This window comes from Thamnophis sirtalis, unplaced genomic scaffold (genome assembly GCF_051295495.1).
Source record: "Thamnophis sirtalis isolate CommonGarterSnake01/CBP01778 unplaced genomic scaffold, rThaSir2_p1.2 scaffold_3, whole genome shotgun sequence".
In the NCBI taxonomy this organism is placed as follows: Eukaryota; Metazoa; Chordata; class Lepidosauria; order Squamata; family Natricidae; genus Thamnophis; species Thamnophis sirtalis.
Window position 1 is genome coordinate 171,466,287 of NW_028261383.1, and position 20,974 is coordinate 171,487,260.

General features: G+C 44.6%; 1 protein-coding gene across 1 annotated transcript in view; it reads right to left on the bottom strand.

Moving 5' to 3' along the window:
- Positions 1 to 9,777: 9,777 nt before the first annotated feature.
- The window catches only part of KIF17 (kinesin family member 17), a 37,687-nt gene continuing 26,490 nt past the window's right edge, over positions 9,778 to 20,974 (bottom strand). Inside the window, exons 10-14 of the mRNA XM_087710944.1 lie at positions 19,386 to 19,617; positions 18,204 to 18,462; positions 14,827 to 14,900; positions 12,355 to 12,475; positions 9,778 to 11,308 (exon numbers count right to left, since the gene is read on the bottom strand). Of these exons, the coding sequence (XP_087567070.1) occupies positions 11,112 to 11,308; positions 12,355 to 12,475; positions 14,827 to 14,900; positions 18,204 to 18,462; positions 19,386 to 19,617 (883 nt within the window). The 3' untranslated portion in view covers positions 9,778 to 11,111. The remainder of the gene's footprint in view (positions 11,309 to 12,354; positions 12,476 to 14,826; positions 14,901 to 18,203; positions 18,463 to 19,385; positions 19,618 to 20,974) is intronic.

A 20,974-nucleotide genomic window follows, 5' to 3' on the forward strand; every position in this document is an offset into this window, starting at 1 on the left:
AACACCCAAAACTATCACTGCTTACATTCTTCTAACCCTTGCTTAAAATGGGTGTATGAGAATTAAAAGCCTTGCAGTGAGACGGGTGGCAAACAAATTAAATTAATTAATAGACCAAAGACCTGGTAATTAAATGATCACTGCTTGCATTAAATTTTTTCCTCCCTAGTGGTTTCCCCACAAATGCAGACTCTGCTTTTTTTCAGGTCACTCCCACCAGGTCACATGGCTGGCAAGCCACTCCCACAAACAGAGTAGGTTCAAAAAAAATTTGAAACCCACCACTGCTCTGGGTCTACGCTTGACCCTCTCCCTCAGTTCCCTGATCTGAGGGTTGGAGCTTGGCAGGCTAAATTGTCCACTCTTTTTAATGAGTGGCTCAGCAATTCTGTACCCACCTGCTACCAAAACAATTCAATAGAGATGAAGGGATCCACTTTAAGACCATCCCATCTCAAGAAGAGGCTGGAGCAAGGGGAAAAGACAGCAATGTTCTTCAGAACGCTGACCTTAGAATGAGCTTAGAAGGAACTTTGACTAGACATTCGCTACGCAGCATTTGACAAGAGATACAGATGATGTCAATTCCTGACATTTAACAGCCGTGCTCTACAGCAGAGGTGGGCTCCTATCAGTTCGCACCTATTCGGTAGAACCGGTTCGTCAAATCTACCGAACCGGTTAGAAGAGGTTCCACCAGTGGACCTGGAAAGCAGGCCACACCTACAGAAGAGGTTCCAAAAATTTTTCAAACCCACCACTGCCACACACAGACACACAGACACAGAGAGAGAGAGAGAGAGAGAGACAGACAGACAGACAGACAGACAGACAGAAAGAAAGAAAGACTGACACACAGAGAGAGAGAGAGAGAGAGAGAAAGAGAAAGAAAGGAAGAAATAAATAAATAAATAAATAAAAGAAAAAAGAAAGAAAAAGAGTGAGAGAGAGAGATGAAAGAAAAAAGGGACAGAGAGACAAAAGGAGAGAGAGGGGGGGAGGGAGAGAGAGAACACATGGCCGGCAAGCCACTCCCACCAGGTCACATGGCCGGCAAGCCACTCCCACAAAAGAGGACACACCCACAGAGTAGGTTCCAAATTTTTTTGAAACCCACCACTGCTCTACAGTAAAGCCTTTAGTTTGGAAACAGCCTTACAATCACTTGACTAATAAACATGTTTTAGCCTGGAATGTTTTATGAATTCCCCAGAAGATATTGTTACACCAAAAAAAGCTTATATTTGTGTGTCATTTAGGATTTAAAAAATCCTCCTCAATCAGTCTAAATTCCGATTGATATACATATGATCTGAAATACTTAACCACTATATGAATTTATAATTAATAATGAAAAACAATTTTTGGTACTCTGGATGATTGGTGACATTATGGTCAATTGAAAATATGAATGCATATTATAAATTAATGGGAATTCTTTGTTCTAATTTCCGCCTTTTCTCCTTGGAGATAGGTGATATTATAACACTTTAAAAATGCATTGTTATTTGATAGATAATTATGAATTCAAGGAAATAAGGATTGTTACAAATGAAAGAATATTAATGGTAATTTGAACACATAATGCTCAATGACAGCGAAATATCCAGTTATATTTAATGCAAAACCAGTGATGTTAATCTTAATCTTAAGGATTGATGCACAAAAACTTGTAACCAAACGACATGCTTGATGAAATGGAGGAAAGTTGTTGTGTTTTTCTTCTCTTCCTTTGTTTTATATGTGTTGTTTTGTTTAAAAAGAATAAAAATATATTTTTAAAGAAATCAGTCTAAATTCCATTCTTGGGAGAGAAGTTGATTCTGGCCTGACTGGGGACAAGTTATTAACATCTCTTGCACAGACTAGCAGTAGTTATCAGAAAATGTGTGTGTTAGATGGTTATCATAAACAATGATTGTAAAGCAAAAAACATCTTTTGGGAATCACACACTGTGACCAACCTGTACAATCCTACCCTAAATGTATGTGTCATTAGAACTTCCCCAAGGGTTGCAGTGTAATAGATTAAGCATTTCCTTTTGCAGGATAATTTATGCTCCTCTCTTCCAGATCAAAGGATAAAATGACATCACACTGGTTCTTTTTTCTTCATTTAAGTGGGATTAAGCCTGGGTAGGCAATTTCTTTTACAACACATGAAACTCTAAAGTTGTTTTTCTTTGTTATGCGTGCCTATTCTAAGCAATTAACAGAACCCTTCTAGGGTGCATTCTGGGCACCCTAAAAGTTGACACCTTTCGCCTTTTGGCTCCTATGCTTTCTAGAAAGCTGCCTTCCTTGGATTGATACACCTACACAATCATTTTAATGAACTGTAAATTAAAACAAAAAACCCTGAACTTTTTATTTTTTTAAAAAAATATAGTCACAGGAACTACATTTTAAAAATGCCTCTCTAACATGTCAGGCTTTGTGTGGCTTTCAAGCCCAGATAACATTGCATGTTTCTGCTATAAACCATGGTTTATAAACTGTTCTGTCCCCCCTTCTCCGCTCGTTAACAGACGACAGGCAGACAAACTTAAAAGGAAAGAACTTTATCAGTCCTCGGCTCAGACTGGCTGCGAGCCCAAAAATAAACATAAACGAAGTCTCTGGCAAGAAGATAACAGAATGCAAAACAAAACTCTTACGGCAAAACCAGGTGTCCAAAAAGAAAGCAAAGCACTTCTCCAAGTGTCTCGTTGAATCCGGGTTACAGAAAGCAAAGCACTTATCCAAGTGCCTCTCACAAACAAACCACGACGATGAACAATGAATGATAAACGTTGACTCCAGCAACCAGGGCATGGCACCATCCGTCATTTTATCACCAGAAGACGCCACTAACGAACCCCAGCTGCAGTGCTAATCTTGCACGTGGCACAACATAACCGCGAACGTCAAAAGCGTGCCGACAACACCGCGGCGCTAAAACCGCGATGTCAAAAGCGCGCCGACAACACCGCGCTGACAGAAGCGCGATTTAACTTAAGGTAAGGTTTAGGGTTAGGTTTAGGGTTAGGTTTAGGGTTAGGTTTAGGGTAGGTTTAGGGTAGGTTTAGCGTTAGGTTTAGGGTTAGGTTTAGGGTTATTTTTAGGGTTATGTTACAGCGCGCTTCTGTCAGCGCGGTGTTGTCGGCGCGCTGTTGTTGCGCGGTTTTGACGGTGCGGTTTTGTCACCGCGCTTTAGTCACACGTGCTTTAGTCTACCGCGGTTTTGTGGTGGAACCAATCTTGCATCCCGACTCAACCCACAGCAAACTTCTACTGAATCACAACAATAAACCATAAACTGTTGGGTTCTGTGGTACCCTAAACCATAAGAAAATAAATCACGTTATGGCTTACTGCAGTGTAAGCATATTCACAAGGCAAGTTTGGAGATTGCAAAACTGGTGGTTTAGATTTCCAACCTTGGTGCTCAGATATGGTATTAATTAAGTAAATAGATTTAATGTATCTGACATTTCCTTTTTTATTGCCTGCTTAATTTAAAACTTTCAGCTGACTTTATCTCTATGAAATTTTAATGGCTAAAAATAAAACAACCACTGAACAATGAAAACCATTCTTTTAATACACGTGTAAAGTAAAAGCTTCAATTTTAATTACCATCTGTTTTTTTTAAAAGCTTTCTTTTTCATAACACAAGGGCAAAAGCTAACTCAACAGCTAGCGGATTTCTACCACCCAAATCATGAAACAACAGCACCGAAGTTGTGGTTTTGCCGACCCTCCCTTCGTCTCTCTTACATTTCCATCTCATTTCTATTGCCTGTATTGGCTAGGCTTAAAAGCCACAAGCATACTAAGGGTAAGATGAAGAAATGGAGACGTGTTTGGATGCATTCGAATGTTCATCTGAGAAGAACCAAAGAGGGGGAAAAAAATGATTGTCTGACTAAGTCCTGGGCAACTTTCTGAAGGCTCAGTGCAAGCAGAAGCAGGCTTTTAAAAACCCCCACGGATTTCACGGGAAGCTTTCAGAGTCAGGCTCTTGATTTTATATCCTATTCCCTGGGAATGGCTAAATTCATAAGTGGCTTTAACTATGATTTGTGAAATAATCCACAAGGATTATTGTGGTTTACAAAATTTAATGGCTAGGTTCTTTGTATTGATGAAAGAAATGTCCTTCTGGGTTCAGCTCCAAGTGGGGAAAAAGACACTGGAGACATGGAGGCTGCTTGGAAAGATGGTTTAATGGTGGACAGGACCACATGGCTTGAGGTCCTGAACAGAAAAGGGGGATCACATGCTTCCAGATGTTGGGTGAAGAAGAAAAGAGAGAAAAGAAGGGGCTTGCTGGGTTTTTTATACTCTCCGTTCAGTCCCACCGCTCTGTTTCCTGTTCCTGTGTAAGAAATGTATTCTGATTGGTTGTCAGACTCCCATGGGGCTATTCAGGGGCAACTCTCTAGGGGTGGCGAAACTTTTTTGGCTCCCGTGCCAAAAGCAGGGGAGCACAGGGGGGATCGTGTGCAGGCTTGCCACACCCATAATGCTATGTGTGTGAAACCCCTCCGACCAGCACTGCACGCTTTTGGCACGGTTTTTTTCACCCTCCCCAGGCTACAGAGGCGTTCTAGGATCCTGGGGAGGGCAAAAACAGCCTCCCCCCCCCCGGAGGCCTCAGGAGCTTACCTGAAACCTCCGGAGGGTGAAAAACGGACCTATGTGGAAACCAGAAATTCGGGAATGGTGATTTCTGATTTGTCCGTAGGGCCTATTTTCAACCTCTGGAGCCTTCAGGAGGCTTCCCTGAAGGCTCCAGAGGTCGAAACCCGGAAGTTTGGGAATTGTGACTTCCGGTTTGTCCATAGGGCCAATTTTCAACCTCCGGAGCCTTTAGGAGCCTTCCCTGAAGGTTCCGGAGGGTGAAAAACGGACCTACGAGCAAACTGGAAGCCTGAACTTCTGGTTTGCCCAAAGGAGGCTTCCGGAGGACAGAAAACAGCCTCAAAAGAAAGCTGAAGTCAGCTAACAGGTCAACACCTCGCGTGCCCTTAAAAATGGCTCCGCGTGCCACCTGTGGCACGCGTGCCATGGGTTCGCGATCACAGGTCTTAGGCTGTGTTTTGAGTCCAAGTTTGGTTGAGCATTGCTTTTTTCCAGGTGCCCTGTGGTGAGATGGGTAAAGGGCTAATACTCTCATCCTTAATCCCATCACCCTAGAGCTGAAGAGGGAAAACTCTTTGTTACATAGAATAGACTGGCTTGGGCATTTTAATGGCCCATTAAGGAAAATGGGGGCTTAAGAAAGAGTCTCTTTCCTGCCTAAAAACATGTTTCTCCATTTCAAATCGGGAAAATATAATATTCTTCCTTCTTAATATTTCCCAGGATATTTGGACCTGGGTACTTGAGAGCATGTCTCCTGCCAATCACCTACCTACAACCTATTAGATCCCACAGATTAGGCCTCCTCTGAATACCATCAGCTAGCCAATGTCGACTGTCGACTCCTCGGGGGAGGGCCTTCTCTGCGGCTGCTCTGGCCCTCTGGAATGATCTCCCCATGGAGATCCGGACCCTCATCACCCTTCCGGCTTTCCGCAAAGCCACTAAGATCTGGCTGTTCCGGCAGGCCTGGGGCTGATGAGTTCCTGGCCCCATTTAAACTGTTGTGACTGTTGCTCTGTTTTTAACTTGCCTGTTTTGTCTTTTGTTTGTATTTTCCTTCCCCCTTGCTTGTTAGCCGCCCTGAGTCTCCCGGGATAGGGTGGCATACAAATGCAATAAACATTCAAACATTCTACATATTTCATTTTTCTAAGAGAGTGGGTGGGTGCTAACTTCCTACCGTAGCATGCTTCTCTCTTCCCTAGAGTGATGAGGAGGGAAACAGAAATGGACGATCCACTCCAGCACATTGGAGGTTTTCTGCCAGCATAGGATGGAAAGCATTCATTTCATGCCAACATACCTTATCTCAATGAGAGGGAGGCTATGTCTTCTGCAAAATCCTTCCTCGAGCTGATCGCTCAGTTTTAGTCAAAACTGGCATTTTCTCAATGGTTTAACAATACCATATCAGTGTTGTGGTGATGAAGAAAAGACACGCAGGCAGGAAGAAGGTTATGAAGGCACTCTCGACATCTTGTGAGGGCTCTCCTTTTATTGTCATAAAAACAGTTTACGTGACAGAAACTAATACATTGATCAAAGTATCCTTGTACTGATTGGATTAGCTAGGCAAAGTCCAGCTATGTTTGAGTAAGTTAATAGACAACCAGATATTGTTGCGAGCGATGGAATGTGTCTACGTACCAGATGTTGTCCCATCTTTGTTAAGGAAGGATCAGGTTAATGATAATTGTGCTGTGTTGCATTACTCAGTCGCACACTAATTAAGGAAGGATTACTGTGTTGATATTTGCATTCTCAACGTGGTTTGCCAGCCATCAAGAAAGGCAAACATTCCCACATATCAGTGTCCTCGAAACTGGAAACTTCCTTTCAGATTTTGAAATGGAATATTGGTCAGAGTATGGTAGAGTTATATCCTGTGACTAGTAGAGATGCAGAGGCAAAAAAGGACCTGGACAAGGGAGATTTGAGTTGACCACTGGTGAAGCATCATAAATGCAATGGCTTCATCAACAAATCTGATGCCCCCTTTCATGGCTATGCCCCCTGCTGCAAGGAAGCTCATTTGCAGGATCCAATCTGGATCAATCATCGGGACCAGAAGTTTAGTCTTCTCAGCTTTTGAACTCATGCTGGAGCCCATCCTCACAAGTCCATAGATTTGCCTTCATTTGTAAGTTTATTTGCCTCCAACAGGCTCTGCGTAAGCATCTACAAAAGTGGCAGCTTTTACAAACACATCAGATAGTCAAGTAGACTCTCACCTAAGGGAAAATAAATTTTACAGCATTCCCCTTGGAAATTCTTGCCTCCTGAGAGTGGGGAAAGCTTAACAAGGCCGTGCATATTTGCAGTGTTAATGTTGCTGGTGTGGAAATCATGTATCTCCAGCTGAAGATGTCAATTGCTGCTGTGTAGAACCCACATCACAGACACACAAAAGCCCCATTCAAGGAGCACATGAGTTCAAATTCTCCTTCCCCAGGGAAAATTGGTTGCTAAAATTGAATATGTTGCCAAAGCTTTCTCTTTGTTGTGTTGCAGTGCAGCAGAGAAACTAGGGGATACCTTTCATACCAGTGATGTGCGGTGAGGTTTATGGCTGGCGAGGCACTGACACAGTGGTGGGTTTCAAATTTTTTTAGACTTGTGGACTTCAATTCCCAGAATTCCACAGCCAGGCATGCTCAGTAGCGATTTAAAGTGACAGCATTTGTTTTTCTCCTTTGCGAAAAAGTTTCCTTCCTTCTTTTTCTTCTCCCTCCCCCTCCTTCCTCCCTCCAGCTCTGTGTGTGTGTGTGTGTGTGTGTTTGAAAAGGCAATGTGACTCTGCCTGCAATCAAACTGCCTGCAATCAAACAATCAAAAAGAGCCAAGGTGGCGCAGTGGTTAAAAGCAGCACTGCAGGCTACTGCTAGATCAGCAGGTCAGCGGTTCAAATCTCACCGGCTCAGGGTTGACTCAGCCTTCCATCCTTCCGAGGTGGGTAAAATGAGGACCCAGATTGTTGGGGGCAATATGCTGACTCTCTGTAAACCGCTTAGAGAGACCTGAAAGGCCTATGAAGCGGTATATAAGTCTACTGCTATTATTGCTATTGCTAAACTACACTTGGGGAGGGATCCACACTTGAGGATGAAGTTTGAATTCCTCCCCCTCCCTCCGACCCACATGTACCTTTTCCAGCTGTTTCAGAGAGGATTTCAATTCTGCTCTTGCTTGTCATCATGAAAAGAAAAAAAAATGTAAAAACGAAAAGGCAAGAGCTTTTTTTAAAGGAATTTTTAGGCTTTTAACCCTTGCTTAACTCTGCTCAAGTGATCATAAAATGCCTAAAGTCAGACTAGATGAGGCACGTCGTCCTCCCGCCTCTTCCTGTAGAGGGCACTTTTTTAGAGGCTTTTAAAAACAGTTAAGCAGAATCATCCATGGTGACTCTGGCAGCAACTAGCTCAGCCTGACCTCAGCTCTTGCCTTTTTCCTTTTACATCTTTTTTCTTTTCTGCCTCCCCTGACTGCACGTCCCTGTTTCATACAACATGCCAGATCATCAGGACAGAGTGTGGCATGGATTGGAGAACTGCTCTTTGCTGATACAGGTCAAGAAATAGCCCAGATGGGTTAAGCTCTAGTTGGCTGCTGGGAGATGAATGTGCCTTTTATTCAACAAGGAAGAGCAATGTTGGTGGCTCAACCTCCTGTGTACCAGGGCACTACCATGTGCTTTTGATTTCTACTTATTTATAAGAGAAGCAATGAATGAATGGAGGAGGGTGCGAACTAAAAAGCAAAAGGTATAATCATCCAGGAAAGAATATTCCAACCTTACTCTGATTTTCTTCAGAATTAGCTGCTGGAACTGCCAGCATGGATATTAATGTGACTCCCTTCCCAGTTTCACATTATTGTAGTGTTTTGCTCAATTCATGCCCAGTTCTCTACCCTGTTGGGATGTTTGCTCTTTGCTTCCAGAGCTTTTAAAATGATAATTGTTATGCATATGTAATGCATAATATATAAATTAAGAAAATTAAGAAAACCAGGGGTACTGTAACTTATTTTTACTATTAGCAATGCTTCTTGAACAATTTGGAGCTCCTAACCATTCCCAACACTTATAATTATGCCAGTATTTTTAAACAGTGTTATTGTAGCATAGATTACTATGTTCAACTATTCAATTATTTTTTAAAATAATATCCTTGCAGCCCGATCTAAGAGAAGTTGGCAGGACAGAATAATAGTACTTCTAACAGGAAGCTCATTTCCACAATTATGGCGTTCTTGAGGTAGTCAAATATCCCATCTTGATAAAATAGCTCCAACAAAGAATGTTGGAATGCTGCAAGGGTGTGAAACAGAGGTGGGTTCCTACCAGTTCGCACCTATTCGGTAGAACCGGTTCGTCAAATCTACCGAACCGGTTAGAAGAGGTTCCACCAGTGGACCCGGAAAGCAGGCCACACCTACAGAAGAGGTTCCAACATTTTTTGAACCCCACCACTGGTCCTTGGATATCTCAAATTTTGATGCAACACCCAGATCTCAAATTTTGATGCAACACCCAGATCTCAAATTTTGATGCAACACCCAGATCTCAAATTTTGATGATGTACCCCACTGAATTAGAAAGCCCCAAGGAAGCCCATATTATATCCCATTTATTCTTGACTTACAGCAGTAACTTCATCCTAGCAATTCAACGACCCTTTTGGTTGAGTGAGTTACTCCTCAATCGGGACATTTTTCTCTTCTCCAAGACTACTCAGGGCAGATGCCTTGTTCTGCTAAGAAGATTCTGGGGAGACAGTGCTCCCATTCTGGTTGGGCAAGAAGAGAAAGATGTCATTATGAGCACTAAATATTTGGGGCAAAATATGAGAAGCCTGTGAAGATGGCAAGGACTCTCTCTCTCTCTCCTTCCCTGTTATCTTCTTCTTTCAGATCATCAAAAGAGCATCCCCTGTTGGATGACTGACAGCAATAGGCTACCTTGGGTTGCGAAGCAATCAAGCTGAAGTTGTCTTAACAGACCGTTTATTATGTTCAGGGGAAAGGTGGATGTGAACAAATCAATAGCACAGAGCAGTGTCTAAAAGTAAAATATAAATCCCCCACAACTGGCAGCAATAGTGATCTACACCCCCCACCCCACCCCCCAAACAACCTTGATCTATTATTCTCAGCTGGTGAACTGTTGTGCAAATCCGAAGCTTGAGTTTTGCTGCAACTGGCTATGCAACTTGAAACAAGCTGGTTTTTCCAGCTTCCTCTGGTCGGCTGAGAAGAAAGCGGGGGCTGTGACGTGGCAGTAGAGATGCTGTTACGAGGTTGTGTTTTTTCCCCCCTTGCTATAGCGAGGAAGAAGGCAGTAGCAGATTCCAGACTGAAGTGATCTCAGGTTACAGAAGAAACACGGAAAACGGTATTTGGAGGGTTCAGGATGGCTATATTAAGACTTTCAAAAAAAAGAAAAAAGAATTCACTCTGGTACCCAAATGCCAAAGGCAAAAAAAAAAACCCAATGAGACGTGTAATGTTTTGGGGGAAAGTTCTGAGTAGGATGATTTGGGAAAGGATTGTTAGGTAAAGTCCGAGTCCTCTCTCTCTCTCTCCCACTTATTTCTTCCCTCGAGTAAGAGCCATTCTACAGATGTATGAAGGAGAATCACTAATAGATGCCAGAATGACCAGGAAGACAAAGAACCTCTTCTGAAGGACTATCAGAGCCAGCTCCTCCTGTCCTTCCACTTTCTCATTGCAACTGGCTTGGGACAGTAATTCTTGGACACTCATCCTTAAGATCTCCACCCTAGATCAGCACCGCACTCATATTTTTCCCAGGCAATTACTATTCCCCTGTTGGAAGTAATAATCACCACTCACTCTTCACCCACAACCCGAATTAAGCAGCTTTGGTTCCATCCGTCTTTTCAGCTGAGTTCCCAATCTACTCAAGGAGCCTTCTCTTCTTGAGAGGTCCCTCATTCCTTCCATTTAAGATGAGGTAGCAACCTGTCTGTCCTCTGGCTCTTCCCGTGAATTCCAAAAGGAACAGCAGAATCAGGCTCAAAGTGAGCAGGGAAGCCAATGATGTATCTGGCTATCTTGCCACTTCCAGGGACTTCCGACAAAAGAGAAGGGAAATGCGGGAGGTGGTGTGATGGAGAGGAGAGACGTTTATGGCCAGGAACTTTCACTCCGTGTCTTCTGGGAACTATTTCCCTTCCTGTTGCTGGTTTAGAGCAGTGATTTGGAGAGGAATCACGGGCACGTGAGTACAAAATAGCAAAAGGAGGAGGTTGCGATATGAGGTGCCAGTCCCAACTTGAACATGGAGAGCTGATCAGACGAATGTTCTTCAGGAAGCACCTTTTAATTGCTTTCACTCTTCCCACACGGGGAAGAAAAGACTTGGGTTCTTGGAACTTCAGTAGTGGCCACCAACAAGATGCCAGTGAAGGAAAGCTAGTTATTGGCCAGAGAGAACAGCAGGCAGACAACGGCTCCGTCAGTCAGAGGGGGTCACCGTTCAGGTTGTTCCTGCTCTTCTTGCGTTTTGTCCTGGTTGAAGGAGAAGGGAAGTCCAGAGATTCCAGGCGGAAGGGGCGTGGCTGGGGCATCTCCACTGTCTGGGCAGCAGGAATAGCGATAAGGCTGGAAGTCAGCATGGATGTGCTGTTGTTTAGTAAAGGAGGTGAGTTATGGGAAACTGCAGGGGGGGGGGGAACGAAAATAAAAAAGAGGGTTTTAATTTCAGAAACATCAACCACAAAACCTCATTGTCCATCTTCCCCAAGAGAAATTGATCCAAATTTCTTGCGACAATGTTCTATATTCAGCTTGTGTGTGCAAAGTCTTTTTAAAAAAATTTGTACGATTACGTGATATGTACAGGTGGTCCTCAGTTAACAATAATACACGGGACTGGAATTTCTGTCGCTAAGCAACACAGTCATAAAGTGCAATGTCACATGACCACATCACTTACCAATAGCAATCCCAGGAGTCCCTGTTACTGTCATTACCTGAATCCCCCCCAGTCATTAAGTGATAACCCACCCCAATCCAAGCCATCCCTAGGCTGGTCCCTCCCAGCTCTAAGCTTCAGTAAGGCAAAAAGCTGCCTCCTCTTGAATTCCTTCCCCACCACCACCACCTATTCCCCTCCCCATTTTCCCCTTTGGCCACCACTTTCAGGTCCCTACTTGAGTTGAGTTGAGTTGAGTTTATTATATTTCTATGCCGCCCTATTCCCCGGAGGGACTCAGGGCGGCTCACAACCAAGTCGGGGGTGGGTGGGGGGTACAAATAAGAAAAAAAGAACACGAACAAAAACAATACCACAATTTAAAACACTCAACAACCATACCATGCGAGGGGGGGGGGGCAAAAACTCATTAGCCCCAGGCCTGTCGGAATAGCCAGGTTTTAAGGGCTTTAAGGAAGGAAGAAAAAAAGAAAAAAAGAAAAAAGAAAGAAAAAGTGAGAGAGAGATGAAAGAAAAAAAGGAAAAAGAGACAGACAAAAGGAAGGCGAGAGAGAGAGAGAGGGAGAGAGAGAAAGAAAGAAAGAAAGAAAGAAAACACATGGCCGGCAAGCCACTCCCACCAGGTCACATGGCTGGCAAGCCACTCCCACAAAGGAGGCCACACCCACAGAGTAGGTTCGGAAATTTTTTTGAAACCCACCACTGGTATTAAGGAGGTAATTTCCAAGAGAAAAAAAATAAATAAAGAGCACTTGAAGGGATTTTACCTAGACTCTTCATGGGGTCAGCATTGAGAATCTGGCTGGCTCGTTTTGAGCGGAAGTAATTACTGGCAATGTTTTCACTGTCACTCTTGCTCAACATCAGCTTGTAGCGGTCTTCTTCTGGCTGAGAACAAAGAGACCAGGGTACCAGTTTATCCACCTTCAGTTGAAGGAGAATCACAGTCCTTCTAATTTTTAACAACCAAGACTCAGATTCCAGCTGACCTGAGACCTCTGCCTTATCTTTTCAAGCTCTAATTCAGTGTTTCTCAACCTTGGCAACTTGAAGATGTCTGGACTTCAACTCCCAGAATTCCCCAGCCAGCGAATGCTGGCTGGGGAATTCTGGGAGTTGAAGTCCGGACATCTTCAAGTTGCCAAGGTTGAGAAACACTGCTCTAATTTATTCTGCTATACCGCCTCCAAATGAAATAGTAATGGCACTTAGTGGAGGAACTAGAAACTTTTAATTGCAAGGTAATCTGCCCAGAAAGATTATTATTTATCTTTATTATTTACCAAAACACCCGGTGTGCCCAAATATGGGAGGGAGCATACTGTTGATAAGTGAGGAGAACTTGTGGCTTAGAGGCTAATACATATATAATATATTATGATAATAGATTTGCTTATATTTATTACACTCCAAAACAGTAATTTGAAGTGTTTTAGCTATACTTAATATCCTGCCTTCTGCAGCCCAGCAAGACAGATGTGAAAACGGAGGGAATAGTCTTCATCTAGATCTGATTCACGTTTGGCTGGGGTGAGATCCTTTGTCCCCTGCTCATATCCTACCGCATCCCTTTGTGGTTTTCTGAGATTGTAAATGTTCAGCCTTGAAAAGAGTTAGCCATGGAACCAGCAAGCGGAGTATAAGGGACATCCTAGGCTATTGGGACATTAACTTAGAGGCTGTAAGATTTAATAAGGGAACCCAACCCAACCAGATCAACCCAAAGTTACTGCTATTGCCATAGTTGTGTCTGGTGACCAGGAGGAGACAGCAGTATCTGGCTCTGATACATATAAGAATGAATCAATCTTAGCCCCCAGTTTTCCCACTAAGATCTTCTTCCAGTGATCAAGAAAAGACGAAGGCTGTGAATCAGGGGTGGGTTTCTCGCCCCGTTCCAACCGGTTTGGTTGCAACGGGGCCGGCGGCGTCCTCGTGCACGCGCGCGGTGCACGCATGCGTACTAGCGTCTGCGCGACGCTCCAGCTGCTCCTGGACGATCGCGCAGGCGCTGTATGTGTCCTGCGCATGCGTGGAAGCGCAGAACTTGTCAAAACCGGGTAAGGACCAGGGGCGGGCGGGCGCGCCCTTCGCCGTTCCCGGAAGTTACTTACTTCCGGGTTCGGCGACCAACCGGTTCGCAGGGACCGCCGCGAACCGGTTGAAACCCACCCCTGCTGTGAATGCTGGTTCCACTCTTTTGTTCTTTATAAAAAGGGAAGAGTTCTCTCTTGAAGCAAATCATCCCAAGTTTACTTTTCATTTCATTCATCTACATCAGGAATTTTTCGGCTTTTAACCCTTGCTTAGCTCTGCTCGAGTGATCATAAAGTCAGACTAGATGAGGCACCTCGTTCTCCTGCCGCCTCCTGTAGAGGGCGCTTTTTAAGAGGCTTTTTTAAACAGTTAAGCAGAGTCATCCATGGTGACTCTGGGAGCAACTAGCTCAGCCTGACCTCATCTCTTGCCTTTTTCCTTTTCCTTTTTTTTTTCTTTTCATGATGACAGTGGTGAGGGTCTGCCTCCCCTGCCTCCCCTGGCTGCACGTCCCTGCCACCAACAAGAATTCACTTATTATGGTGTGGGAAGACCTCTCTCAGGCTATTGGGGCATGGTATATTTTCCTTTGCCCAAGTAGCCCGCCCAAGTAGCCTGCAAAATCACTTCCCCTGTTAATAGACATCAAAGTAAGGTGTGTGTGTGTGTGTGTGTGTGTGTGTGTGTGTGTGTCCATCCCAAAAGGGGGAAACTGTGGCAAGCCCCTCCCGTCCCAGAGCAAGGAAATATTTTGGAGATTTAAAAGAGGCAGAATATTATATTTCCCATAGGAGAAACGGAGAAACGTGTTCTTAATAACAGAAAGCAGTCCCACTCTTTCTTAATATCTTCCAGCAGAGGCCTGAAGTCTTCAGAGAGGGATATTTTGTGCCCATTAAGAAATCCAGGCCAATCTATTAATGAAGAAAACATATTCAGCTCCAGGGGAGGAGATTAAGGACAGGACATGACTTTAACCCCATTCATTGAGAAAAGTGGAAACAATACCAATTCATTAAGACAGGCAGGCTAGATAATAGGCAATAGACAGCAGGATAAAATGAATGACACTTGCCTGACAGAATTTTGGGCCAAGGAAGCCCATAATTAAGACCCATCAAGAGCCTTTGCAAAACAAGTAAAACCAATCAAATAATTAAAGCATACAAAACAAAGCAGCTGAGCACTCTTTTGAAACTTACCACTGTCGCCGATTCCCCATTCTCGGCCGATGAATTCTTCTTGCCCACTTTAGTCAGTGACATCGAAGAAACTGCTGTAAAAAACAACAACAACAGTGGCTCTCAGCTTCTTTAATATCAGTATCCCGGGCCTATATAGGGGACAAGGATATCCAGTGGACACAACACACACACCAGGGGTGGGTTCCTGCCAGTTCTAACCTCTTCTATAGAAGAGGTTCCACAAATCTACCGTGCTGTTTAGAACCGGTTCCAGCTGCCTCCCCCCACCTGTCTGCACCATGCTTGCCCCGCCGGCTGCTCACTGATTGGCTGGCTCACCAATCACCCTGCTCGCCTCTAAACCTTAAAGTCTTAAAGCTGTCAAGTTTGAACATCCCTGGGGGTTTTTTTTCTAAAGGGTTAGGGGTTCAAGGGTCTTGTAACTTGACAGCTTTAAGACTTGTGTGCTTCAATGCCAGAGTTCCTGAGCCAACGTGACTGGAGGAGGAATTCTGGGAGTTGAAGTCGACAAGTCTTAAAGCTGTCAAGTTTGAACACCCCTAGGTTTTTTTTTCTAAAGGGTTAGGGGTGCAAGGGTCTTGTAACTTGACAGCTTTAAGACTTGCACACTTCAATGCCAGAGTTCCTGAGCCAACATTTTGGTTGCTAAGCAAGAGCGTTGTTAAGTGTGTTTCACCACATTTTACAAGTTGGCCATGCCCACCCAGTCACATGACTCTAGGGGTGGGTTTCAACTGGTTCGCCGCGGTCCCTGCGAACCGGTTGGTCGGCAAACCCGGAAGTAAGTAACTTCCGGGAACGGCGACTGGCCTACCTGCCCGCCCGCGCTCCTTACCCGGTTTTGATGAGTTCTGCGCTTCCACGCATGCGCTGGACGCATACAACGCCTGCGCGATCCTCCAGGAGCAGCTGGAGCATTGCACAGACGCTAGTACGCATGTGTGCGCCGCCGGCCCTGTTCCAACCGAAGCCACTCCCACACGGTCACATGGCTCGCAAGCCACTCCCACATGGTCACATGGCCGGCAAGCCACTCCCACAAAGCAGGCCACACCTACAGAAGAGGTTCTAAAAAAATTTGAAACCCACCACTGACACACACATGCTCCTGTTTACCCTTTGAATGGCTTTAGAGTGTTTTAGCATTACACAAACTTTAAAATGCTGGAAAGCAAAGCACCACTTTCTGTTTCTAAGAACAGATCTGTGTTCCCAAAGGACAATCTGAGGTTTCGGAAATGGTCTTCCAGAACAGAAGGCGTGGGACATCGTGATATGGGCCCTATGGGGCTGGAGAAGAGAGCACATTCTTTAGTTTGCCTTCTTGTAAATGACAATGCAGGCAATGGCAGGGATTTTCTGAATGCCCAGGAAGCTATTAAAGGCTATTCTAGGCTTTGGGGTGGAACGTTGGATTGGGAAGTGTGCTTTATCTGTTATCTTTGGGCCACCCATTGTGATGTACCCGTGGTTCGTCCATGAGGCCAATGTGGAGAAAAGACACGGACACGAGTTTTCTCGGGATGGAGCGACCCAGATTGGACCCTTTATTGAGATAAGACAAAGGCAGGAGGAGCAATCAGCATGTGATTTAAGACAGCCTGTCAAACTACAATTGCTAATCTACTGCTCAGGGAAGTTCTGTCTATATATGGCCAAATCCTGGGCGTCGTTGGGTAAGGCACATCTAGAGTGAACTATCAGGATGTTATGTTGTACTATCAGGATGTTATGGAGTACTATCAGGATGTTCTGTTCTTTAGGAGTTTGTTTTTTCCTATGTGGTTCAGCGTGGCTGCGCATGCCCTATTATGCACTGGGCCATGGGTGATCGCCACACCTACACAAAGAGTTATATGACAACAACCCATGATCTCGTTTTTTTTTTATTTTTCTTACTTTTAATTCCAAGTCACCTAGTCTTGGCAGTCAGGCAGACTTTAAACTGGATGGGCCGATGGGTGGATACATAAAAAATAGAGAGTGCCATTTGCTGAATTATAAAAATAGGACTTTAACTATACTTACACATAAGCATATGGCGAATAAAATAAAAATGCTAAACTACACTAAAGGCTCTCCTAATTCTAATACCTCTTGCTTTGACAGATTTCCAGTTTTGTTTCATTCCAGTTCCTGGCTTATTTTTTAATTATTATTATTATTATTTGAATAAATCCTACTTGTCTAGGTTGACTTAAATGACAGTTTACAATCTTTAATTGCTACATTCATCCAGTAAACCAAACCAACAGTTCATATTTGGGATTAGCATGTAGGTAGTCCTCGATTTATGACCACAATTGGACCCCAAAATTTCTGTTGTAAAGGGAGGCATTTCTTAAGTGACTTTCGCCCCATTGTGACCTTTCTTGCCACAATTGTTAAGTAAATCACTGCAGTTGTTAAGTTAGGAACACAGTCGTTAAGTGAATCTGACTTCCCCACCGACTTTGCTTGTCGGAAGGTCGCAAAAGGTGCGTACATGACCCTGGGGCACCTCAACCGTCATAAATATGAGCCAATTGCCAAGCCTCTGAATTTTGACCATGGACTTTTTTCAACTTTCAACTTTTAATAGATTTGTATGCCGCCCAGAGATGCTGGAGATGCTGAAATGGTCACAAGTGTGAAAAATGGTTGTTAAATCACTTTCTTCAGTGCCATTTGTAACTGCAGATGGTCATTCAATGAATTGAACAATTAAATGAATGGCTGAGGACCACTTGTGCTACATGAATTAGTCTAGGAAGTTGGTGGAATGCATTTGCCTAGTCTAGAGAATTTTTTCTTGCCTGAGTTGAGAGTCTGGAGCAATTCTATCCAGATGATGACACTGTAGTGCAGTGGTGGGTTTCAAAAATTGTTTGAACCTACTCTGTGGGTGTGACCTCCTTTGTGGGAGTGGCTTGCTGCCCAGGTGACCTGATGGGAGTGGCTTGTCGCCCATGTGACCGGATATGAAGATGCCGACGACACTTGTCAGAACCACCTTAAATTACCTCACACACAGCACTGGCATGCATAAGAATAGGATGTAAACTTCTTTTTTAAAAGGCATCTTTGGCTTGTGTTAAAACAACTTCAACACACGCAATGTTCTGATTGCACCACAAACGCAGTAGTTATCCTTACCTTTCACAGAGGCACTGAGTTTTATAAATAGGAGCATGATAGTGTAGAATAATCCTATCCAAGGACCAGTGGTGGGTTTCAAAAAATTCTGGAACCTCTTCTGTAGATGCGGCCTGCTTTCCGGGTCCACTGGTGGAATCTCTTCTAACCGGTTCGGTAGATTTGATGAACCGGTTCTACCGAATAGGTGCGAACTGGTAGGAACCCACCTCTGCTGTAGTGCCTGAAGCTTCTCTTACCTGCAGGGAGGCTGGTCTTCTGAGTGACAGGCTCTGGGATCTTCCAGCAGCTTGATTCCTCATCCCAGGTGGACTCCCGCTTGATTTTATCAAAATTGCTATAAGTGCAGTCCCGTCGTATGAGGGGCTGCACTTGGTCCAGGAGCTGCTGGAAGAGCAGGAGTTCTCGCTCCTGGCGGCGGATGGTGGCCAGGTAATCAATCCTTTCCAGCTCAAACTCTGACTGTAGATCTTTGATTTCAGTCTCAGCTGCCCGCAGCTGGGAAGGAGAGAATTGTTGGGTAAAAGTATAGTAGATGTTTTATAATCAATTTAATATACGGTATGTCCCACTCTGGGTAAGGCAACGGGCATGCGGCATCATGTAAAAAGCCAAAAGATAAGCACCCGAATATAATACTAACAGCATCTTCATACCAATTATCTAAATCAGGAACATATGGAGATACACAAAAAAAGCATAATGCGTCTTAATCAGCCTAAATACGTGGCACGACAAAACCGCGCTCCACTAAAGCGCGCCCGATTAAACCGCATCGCTGACGTCATCAGCAGCGCGACAACAGCGACCGCGGAGAAAAAAGGGCGCTTTAAAAAGCGCTTTGAAAGCAAGCCGATTCAAGTTAAGGTAAGGGTTAGGTTTAGGTTTAGGGTTAGGGTTAGGTTAAGGGTTAGGGTTAGATTTAGGGTTAGGTTAAGGGTTAGGGTTAGGTTTAGGGTTAGGTTAAGGGTTAGGGTTAGGTTTAGCGTTAGGTTAAGGGTTAGGTTTAGGGTTAGGTTTAGGGTTAGGTTAAGGGTTAGGTTTAGGGTTAGGTTTAGGGTTAGGTTTAGGGGGCTTAGGTTTAGGTTTAGGGGTTAATTTTAGCTTTAGCGTTCACAGCGTGCTTTTTTCGTCACGCTGTGACGACGTCAGCTACGCAGTTTCGTCGAGCGCGCTTTAGTCGAACGCGGTTTTGTGGTGGAACCGCCTAAATAAAGAAGCATGACAGTGAAACTGGTGTAGCCCAACACATGGATCAGGATCCAACACATGGATCAGTCCTCGATTTATGACCAAGTCAGCATCTGGGCCCTGACCTATGTGTTGAAAACCAGTGCTTAAAAAAGAAACTTCTTAAACTTGTGCACCTCCGGCCATTTCATACTCGAAACGGACTGGAAATAAATAAAAGCATAGATCACCTTTTCCTTTATCTTTTCCAGCAATCGACTTTTGGCTCGCACTTCCTCCTGGATAGAGTCGTAGACGTTGAGGAGGACCCAGTCGCTGCTGTCCTCGTCTGATTTCTGCAGAGCTTCCAGGAGCTGCTGCTTCCGCTCATCCGCAATCTTCTTCCGACGTGTATGCTTCTCCTTCAGGTCTTTGTTCTTGGCCTGTTCTCCGCCAACCACCTGTTGCTCTAGCATCTGCAGTCTAAGAGGCCAGAGAGTCATCTTAACTTTAGGGGTTCACCGACAAATGCGTGCACGATAAAAGCACACCGACAAAACCGTGGCGAGAAAACCGTGATGTCAAAATTGCGCCCACAACAGTGCGCTGACAACAGCGCGCCAACAAAAGCATGCCATCAACAAACAACATGAAAACAAGGTAATAACTCTAACCCTAACCCTGAACCTAACCCTGAACCTAACCCTGAACCTAACCCTAACCCTGAACCTAACCCTGAACCTAACCCTGAACCTAACCCTAACCCTGAACCTAACCCTGAACCTAACCCTGAACCTAACCCTGAACCTAACCCTAACCCTAACCCTGAACCTAACCCTGAACCTAACCCTGAACCTAACCCTGAACCTAACCCTGAACCTAACCCTGAACCTAACCCTGAACCTAACCCTAACCCTAACCCTGAACCTAACCCTAAACCTAACCCTAAACCTAACCCTGAACCTAACCCTGAACCTAACCCTGAACCTAACCCTAAACCTAACCCTGAACCTAACCCTGAACCTAACCCTAACCCTAACCCTGAACCTAACCCTGAACCTAACCCTAACCCTAACCCTGAACCTAACCCTGAACCTAACCCTAAACCTAACCCTGAACCTAACCCTGAACCTAACCCTGAACCTAACCCTAACCCTAACCCTGAACCTAACCCTAAACCTAACCCTAAACCTAACCCTGAACCTAACCCTGAACCTAACCCTAACCCTGAACCTAACCCTGAACCTAACCCTGAACCTAACCCTAAACCTAACCCTAAACCTAACCCTGAACCTAACCCTAACCCTAACCCTGAACCTAACCCTGAACCTAACCCTGAACCTAACCCTGAACCTAACCCTAACCCTAACCCTGAACCTAACCCTAAACCTAACCCTGAACCTAACCCTGAACCTAACCCTGAACCTAACCCTAACCCTAACCCTGAACCTAACCCTAAACCTAACCCTAACCCTGAACCTAACCCTGAACCTAACCCTAACCCTGAACCTAACCCTGAACCTAACCCTGAACCTAACCCTAAACCTAACCCTAAACCTAACCCTGAACCTAACCCTGAACCTAACCCTAACCCTGAACCTAACCCTGAACCTAACCCTGAACCTAACCCTAAATCTAACCCTAAACCTAACCCTGAACCTGACCCTGAACCTAACCCTGAACTTAACCCTGAACCTAACCCTGAACCTAACCCTAAACCTAACCCTGAACCTAAGCCTGAACCTAACCCTGAACCTAACCCTAACCCTGAACCTAACCCTAACCCTGAACCTAACCCTGAACCTAACCCTAACCCTGAATCTAACCCTAACCCTAACCC